This window comes from Otolemur garnettii, unplaced genomic scaffold, assembly GCF_000181295.1.
Source record: "Otolemur garnettii isolate 467f Iridium unplaced genomic scaffold, OtoGar3 scaffold00007, whole genome shotgun sequence".
In the NCBI taxonomy this organism is placed as follows: domain Eukaryota; kingdom Metazoa; phylum Chordata; class Mammalia; order Primates; family Galagidae; genus Otolemur; species Otolemur garnettii.
In genome coordinates this window covers 3,968,696-3,977,494 of record NW_003852402.1, presented here as the reverse complement: position 1 = coordinate 3,977,494, position 8,799 = coordinate 3,968,696, and the positions used below count along the sequence as shown (strand labels likewise).

General features: G+C 36.8%; 1 protein-coding gene across 1 annotated transcript in view; it reads right to left on the bottom strand.

Annotated features, from left to right (window-relative positions):
- The window catches only part of SMC1B (structural maintenance of chromosomes 1B), a 78,870-nt gene that overhangs the window by 37,611 nt on the left and 32,460 nt on the right, over positions 1 to 8,799 (bottom strand). The window contains exon 12 of the mRNA XM_012814112.1: positions 3,319 to 3,465. Coding sequence (XP_012669566.1) covers positions 3,319 to 3,465 — 147 coding nt within the window. The remainder of the gene's footprint in view (positions 1 to 3,318; positions 3,466 to 8,799) is intronic.

The window sequence follows — 8,799 nt, the reverse complement described above, 5'->3', positions numbered from 1 at the left end:
GAGGCAGGACACTCACTTGAGCCCAGGAGCTGGAGGTTGCTGTGAGCTGTGATGCCACAGCACTCTACCCAGGGGGACAGCTTGAGGCTCTGTCTCAAAAAAAACCCCAAAAAACAAAAAACACACTGCCTAACAGAAAAGAATTAGGCAGGAAAAATGAGGAATGAGGAGGGTGTGTTCCACCTGCTGTGCATTGTCAGCATGAATGGGATTGTGATACACATTGCCTTGCTTTCATTACATTCTTGTGTTTTTGCTTGCCTCCTCCATTCCCTTCTTCCTTTGCATACCTTATTACTTAACTAAATTAACTCCCTAGTTTATGTTCTTCTGTATTCTCACTTTAAGTCCATATGACACACAAACATATGTGTATATGAGGTCAGATAATTGAGCTTGTGAACTCACCCCAGAAAAGGTGCTACATGCCTCACTGCTGAATATCACTATGGCTACCGCCAAGATACTCCACTCCCTTTGGGAAGCTATATACCATCATCAGCACCTAGTCCACTCTTCAAAGCAATAGTGGAACTCCTTTCCTGGATTGGCCAATGGAGCTTTCATTGAATGAGTTCCTGAACTCATCCTAGAAAAAGTGCTACGTACATCACTGCTGAATATCACTAGCGTCACCTTCAATATACTGCCCTTGGCCATCTGGTGACTGCACTGATATTCAATAATGCAGATGAGTTTGTGAACTTAATTGCCCAACTTAATGTATATTCCTTTATGCTTGTTGACTTTATCAGGGTTTTTATGCAAATTTAAATCATATGGAATATGCTTTTCTGCATCTTGCTATTCTCATTTGGTCACCTATAGAAGTCAATCAATAAAGCTCTAAATTTATCCTTTTAATGGCTGCATAGTATTCCAGAGTCTGACTTATCAAAATTAATCAACTATTCTCTTAATAATGGTGTTGTTTTCAGGTGTTTGCTACCATAAACAATGCTACAACATACCTGCATGCATTCTCCCAATTTCTAGTGTTTTTTTTTATTTGCATGCAACAGATTCTCCAGATGGGTCAAAAGTACTCATATTTTTATTTTAATAACTGATATAGATTGTTTCCCAAAAGTTGTAACAATTCCCATTTCTATAAATAATGTACAAATATTCTTTCCCTTATATCTCCACCAGCAGTAAGCATTACATATATTTATTTTCCAAGTCTTACTGATAGGCATAAAGTAATCTTAATATGTATTACCCCAAGTACTATATTCTATATCAAGCATTTCCTCATGTTTACTAGCCATATCAACGTTTTCTTTTAGTAAACTATCTGATCCCATCCTTTGCTTAGTTGATGTCTTTTTCATGTCAACTTGTAAAAGAATTCTTTAGTACAGAACCTATTGTCCTCTTTTAAAACTTCTTTTAAGAATGTATACAATGGCTTTTATCTTCATTTAAGAATTATTTTACAGTATATTTAAGTTCCTCATCCATATGGGATTTATTTTTTTTGGCATTTTTTTGGGTGGGCTGGGGCTGGATTTGAACCTACCACCTCTGGCATATGGGGCCGGTGCCCTACTCTTTTGAGCCACAGGCACCACTACATATGGGATTTATTTTAACCTAAGTCAAATGAGGGGGTACAAAATTAATTTCTGCACATGTGCCAATACCACTTATTAAAGAAATCTGTCATTTTCCCAGTGAACTGTATTATCTTTGTTGAATACTAAATGTCAAATACACTGGGCTCTATTTCTAGAATTCCTATTATTTCACTAATTTATCCATTCCCATACCAATACTATATCAACTTGACTATAATGACTTTTCAGAGTATTCTTCATGCTGGCAGGGAAAAATCTTACTTCTTTTTTGTCACTTTTTTTTGACTAGTCCCAGGAAATCTTCATTTGTAAAAATTAGAAGATTATTTTTCCAATTGAATAATCCTTTATAAAATGAACAGAAAAGTTTCTTTCTGTATGATGGAGCATGGGTTAAATCAGGGGTATATAACCTTTTTTTCCTGTCACACATTGGGAGAAAGAGTTGTCTTGGGCTACACATTAACTACACAAATGTCAGTACAACTTTAATACCCCTTATGAGTATAAATGCATAATTTCTAAATAAAATGTCTTAATATATAGAAAATTCAGCAATGCAGTAAGAAAATACATCTGACTGGAAAAAATTTGTTTCACAAATGCATGGGCGCTTCAATTAATTGATCAACATAATCTGTTAATTAATGAGTTAATGGCAGGAGAAAAGTCAGATGACTGTATATAAAAGGCATTTGATAAAATTCAGCAACTAATTTACTCACATAAATAACTCAAAATAGGTAACAAAATAAACAACCTATTAGAAGAATATGTGCAGAAAATTAGTTTACAGAAGAAAAAATTGCAAAGAACCAATAAATACATGAAGAAATGCTCAACCTTAGTTAACTTAAGAAATACATATCAAACAATTGAGTTATACTTTTTTACCAATTAGAATGGCAAAGATTAATATATTGGCTAATTGGTATATGTGTGTTAATATCCAGTGTTAAAATCTAAGGACACACAGACTCTATTACAGGTTTTCTTTTGATGAGAATTTAACAGTATCTTTCAACATTTTAAATACACATTATTATTAGATGCAGAAATTCCACTTATTAGAATTTATCTTAGAGATATGTTTATAACAAATATGTAATAATAACAAACATTTATATAGTTATTTATATGCCAGAAATTGATTTAAGTATTTTATCTGTATTATTTCATTTAATCCTTACAACTTTAAAAGGAAAGTACCCTTACTGTTCCCATTTTACAGATGAGGAAAGTAAAGGGGTTAGGTAATTTGTCAAGATCATACCACTAGTAAATGACACAGCCAGAAGTTAAACCCAGGCAGCTTGGCAATAGAATTTATACTCTTAGGTACTATGTTATTCTCCTTTTCTAAAGAATGTTGAATGCTGTACCATTTGTAACAGCAAAAAACAAAATGTCCTTTAGTAGGAGACTAAATAGTCTGGAGGCTGTGTATCAAATTCTGTTTAGCAAATACCACTGATACATAAGAAGGATAAGAAAATAATTTTTCTTGTTAAACTTTATTCCATTCTCCATTATTTGAATTGTTTCAACTATAGGCATGGCACCTCTTTTTTTTTTCTTTTTTTGGCCAGATCTGGGTTTGAACCCACCACCTCTGGCATATGGGGCCAGCGCCCTACTCCTTTGAGCCACAGGCACTGCCCAGGCATGGCACTTTCATTACCAAACCCCTCCAAAATTATTCTACTTAGTATTTATAACTTTCACGCCATGAATTTACCTTTAGCTCTTGGATTAGCTGGCTTCTTCTGTCTCTTAGATTCTTTAACTCTTTCTCATCCCAGCATCTAGCCTTGTATTTTAAGTCACTTGATCCTCCAGAGATCACCCCAGATTTTAAAAATAATGTTCCATCAAGAGCTACTGTCTGTAAAATTAAAAATATTTTCCCGTAGATATACAGAAAGATAAAATTCAGAACATAATGTGGCAATTGTTACTGCTGATAATTCATAAATTAAAACACTTACTGAACTTTACTAATAAAATACCTAGTTTATGAAGGGACATCAACCAATAAACAAACCCCAAATACAAAATGCATTTTACTAAGGCTCAGAGCACTTCTAGGCAACAAATTAGCAGCAATCACAAAGGTTCAAAGTAAGTTGCACACTAGTTCCAAACATACTCAATTATTGAGAACCCAAAACTAAGACAGAAATGCAATATTTAATATCAGTAGTCTGCAGGCTGAGGCAAGAGAATCATTTAAGCCCAGGAGTTTGAGGTTGCTGTGAGCTGTGACGCCATGGCACTCTACCGAGGGCGACATAATTAGACTCTGTCTTTAAAAAAAAAAAAAAAGACAAACAAATAAAACATCTAAAGTGGTATGGAGGCAGGATCTCTCTCTCAGAATATTTTCATCTCATGCTGCTTTTGTCTGGCCAAAGCATACCTCTCTATAGAATAAAAACTGAGAAATAACTCCACTACTTCTAAGTTATTCTCAATAAAGCTTACTTTATATCTACACTGTGTATCACTAGTGATATGTGTATATATGTGTCAGTCCCTCTCATATGGCAACCTTCAAAGTCACTGTTACAGTCCATTCCAGATGAATTCAATGCTTCAGCCATTCCATCTGTATTTCAAGAAAGAAAAGGGAAAAGAGTAAAAGACCCTATTAAGAAACTTTCCTAACAGGCCCATCAGTGACTGTCATTTACATCCAATGGCCACTCCTAGGCTGTCATAATAAAATCAAGGTTCTGTTACTAAGAAGAGGAGAAGGATATTAAGTAGGCATTTATAGTCTTTGACACAGAAAGGTAGGAAGAGCCAGGAAAAGGGCAGTGACAGAATGCCAATGAAAATATTTTTTTTTTTTTTTTTGAGACAGAGCCTCAAGCTATCCCCCTGGGTAGAGTGCCGTGGCATCACACTCACAGCAACCTCCAACTCCTGGGCTCAAGCGAGTCTCCTGCCTCAGCCTCCCAAGTAGCTGGGACTACAGGCGCCCGCCACAACGCCTGGCCATTTTTTGGTTGCAGCCATCATTGTTGTTTGGCGGGTCCGGGCTGGGGATTCGAACCCGCCACCTTAGGTGTATGTGGCTGGCGCCTTAGCCGGTTGAGCCACAGGCGCCGAGCCCAATGAAAATATTTTTAATGCCAATACCTAAAACAGATTGTGTGAGTGTGCATGTGTCATAGGGATAGGAAGGGGAAAGGAGGAGCATAGAAGTGTTTAGAATTTCTTGAAGAGTTAATGACTAACTGAGATGAGGCCAGATAATGGGGCTCTCCATAAGCCATCAAAGAAAGAATGTGGATGGAACCCTACTGAAGACTGGTAAACTTATAGAGAGGGTTGAACAGGATTGGTACAGAATATTCTGACACCAAACAGAAGTCAACAATTCTTTTTTTTTTTTTTTTGAGACAGAGTCTCACTTTGTCACCCATGATAGAGTGCAGTGGCATCATAGTTCACAGCAACCTCAAACTCTTGGGCTCAAGTGCTTCTCAGGCATCTGCCATATCACCTAGCTATTTTTAGAGATGGGGTCTCACTCTGACTTAGGCTGGCCTCAAACCCCTGAGCTCAGGCAATCCACCTGCCTCTGCTTTCCAGAATGCTAGGATTACAGGCACAAGACACGGTGCCTGGCCAGAAGTCAACAATTTTTAAGAGTGGAACTTAAGATAAACCATTATGGCAATTATTTGAAAACAAATTGGTACAAACAAAGACAAGATGATAGTATGAATTTAGCCAATAAGGAATAAAGAAGAAAGAAAAGGAAGAATGATTTGAGAAATATTTAGGATATGTTATCAGGAAAACCTCTGTATTGTTTGGATGTAGAAGTCAGTAAAGAATCCTTGGGAAAACAATAGAATTTCATGTGGCCGGAAGGGTGATACTAAGAATTGAGTTGAAGAATACAGGTGAGAGATCAAGATTTAGAAAAAAGAATATGAATTTAGTTTTATACACATTGACTTTATAGTGCTTGTGGGCTAGTGTTTTACTTACTTACAATGTGTACCTTGGCTATATTCTAAAGAAATTTAATTCTATAGATTATAATAAAAATTATAATAAACATTACGTATAAAAAATAAAGAGATATACTAAGGGAATTAGAGATAGGAAATTGTGCTAGGTGAAAAGGGTGTAATTAAAAATTTACACTATCGGGCAGCACCTGTGGCTCAAGGAGTAGAGCACCGGACCCATATACCGGAGGTGGTGGGTTCAAACCCAACCCTGGCCAAAAACTGCCAAAAAAAATTTTTTTAGACTATTACATGATTAATCACTTAACTAAATAAGGAAATAATAAATTATTCAATATATAACACTGAGACAAGTAATTCATCATTTGGGGAAAAAGTCAATACCTACATCTAATAATATACATAAAAATTTCAGACAGATTAAAATATAAAAAGTGAAACCACTGAAGAAAGTGGAGAAAATTTAAATATATATCTGAACTCACAGTAAAGACCCAATTATGCATATAAAAACAATACTTAAAAGGTTGAATGATATAGTTGATTACAAAATATATAATAGATACCGTAATATTCACTGTAGTTCTTCTGGAGTATAGTTGTCAAATTTGACAAATAAAAATACAGGATGCCCCATTAATTGTAAATTTCAGATGAACACCAAAATTTTTTTGCGTAAGTATGTCCAAATGCTTTACTTGACAACTCTATTTTAGGGGATGAGTTAAGTTTGGTTTTGAGAGTCTCACTCTGCTGCCCCTAGTGTGGCATACTGTGTTGTCAGCCTCCCTCACAGCAACCTCAGACTCCTGGGTTCAAGCTATCTTCCTGTCTCAGACCCTCAAGGAGGGTCCTAACACCCTCCTAACACCTGGCTAAATTTTCTATTTTTAGTAGAGAGAGGGTCTCTCTCTTGCTAAGGCAGGTGGAACTCCTTAGCTCAAGGGAACCTTCTAGGAAGCTAGGATTACAGGTGTGCACCACCACACTCAGCCAAGTTGGAATAGTTTTGATTTTCTTTTTGGGCTTCTATTTTCCAAAATTTTTTAAAGTGAACATGTATCTTTTTTTTTTTTTAAGAGACAGACTCTCACTTTAGCACCCTTGGTAGAGTGCCGTGGCGTCACAGCTTACTGCAACCTCCAACTCCTAGGTTTAGGCGATTCTCTTGCCTTAGCCTCTCGAGTAGCTAGGACGACAGGTGCTTGCCACAATGTCTGGCTAATTTTTTTGCTGTTGCAGTTTGGCAGGGGCTGGGTTCGAACCCACTACCCTTGGTATATGGGGCTGGTACCCCACCCACTGAGCCACAGGTACCACCCTTAAAGTGAACATGTATTAACATGAACATAAAAAATGTTTTTTTTCTGATGCATACAAAACAAATATAATACAAAAGGAAAAATTCATGAGGGCTAGTTTGGAGAAAAGAGGGAAAACGATATCAAAAACTCTGGGCTAAGGGCAGTCATGGTGGCTCATTCCTGCAATCCCAACATTCTCAGAGGCCAAGGCAGGTGGATTGCCTGAACTCAGGAGTTTGAGACCAGCCTGGGAAAGAGTGAGACCCCATCTCTACTAATAATAGAAAAATTAGCCGAGTATTGTGGCAAGTGCCTGTATCCCAGCTACTCAGGGAGGCTGAGGCAAGAGAAACTCTCAAGCCCAAGAATTTGAGGTTGCTGTGAGCTATGACACCATAGCACTTTAGCCTGGATGACAAAGTGAGACTGTCCAAAAAAAGTTGGGCTGGGCACGGTGGCTCACACCTATAATCCAAGCACTCTGGGAGGCTGAGGTGGGTGGATTGCCTGAGCTCACAGGTTTGAGATTAGCTTGAGCAAGAGCAAGATCCCATGTCTAAAAATAGACAGGTATTCTGGTGGGCACCTACAGTCCCAGCTATTCGGGAGGGGCCCAAGAGTTTGAGGTTGCTGTGAGCTATAACGCCATAGCACTCTACTAAGGGTAATAAAGTGAGACTCTGTCTCAAAAATAAATAAATAAATAAAGAGTTGGAGAAATTTTTTAATAGTAGTAAATAAAAGTTCCAGAAGGATAAACCTGCAAAAATAATAAATTCTTTATCATTAAAAACCTGTTCTGCTTAGCCAGGCATGGTGATGGGCACCTGTGGTCCCAGCTACTGGGGAGGCTTAGGCAAGAGAATTGCCTAAGCCCAAGAGCTGGAGGTTGCTGTGAGATGTGATGCCACAGTACTCTACCAAGGGTGACAAAGTCAGACTGTCTCTAAAAAAAAAAAAACAACCCACATATAAGGGTTGCAGATAACCAATTGCTCACCCGAATCAACCTCAACTGTTCTAATAAATAGTTTCAAAGTTATAAATTGGTAGATTCTCCTGTAGTTTTTGTGTTATGCAGACTGTAAATATTTTCTGTTGCCTTTCAATGGTATAAAAATACTTTAATATTTTCTTTTATTTCTGAATATGTAAGATATTCACATGGTTCAAAATTCAAAAGGTACAAAAGAGTATAGAGTGAAAAATTTCCCTGGCATTCCTGTCTCCCTCCCTCCAGTTACCCTTCTCAGAAGCAATCAGTGCTATTAATTTCTTGTGCATTATCTCAGAAATATTCTTGCACATACAAATACATGTATGCATCTCTTCTGTCCTTATTTTTTACACAAATTATAACACACTGTATTTTTCTTATGGTAGTTTTTGCCATGCAGAAACTCTATGTTATATTATTTTTTAACTGAGTATGTTCCAATTTTTGCTGTAATACACAATGGTTCAGTGAATAAAACTTATATACACATCATACAAATGTAAGTTTATTTATGCATGTATGCTGTTTCTAAAAAAGGTACAACTCATAAACTGCCCATCATAGTCACAGCAGTGAATGGAATGGTCTCTTTCCCCATAAAGTGTGATCAAACTTTTTGATGTTGGTCAATCTGGCAAGGGAAAATAATACCACAAGGTAGTATTAATAGGCATTTCCCATATTACAAGAGAGAGATTGAGTTTTCATGTTTAAGAACTATTGCATTTCCTTTCATAAAAAAAGTTTGTCATAATTTTTGTCCATTTTTCCACTGTATTATTTGTTCTTTTGCTTACTAATTATAGGAAAACTTGTTCTTTACTATGAGTTGCAAATATTTTCCCAAATATGCCATTGTTCTTTTTTTTTTTTTTTTTTTTTTGAGACAGGAGCCTCAAGCTGTCCCCCTGGGTAGAGTGCCATGGCAT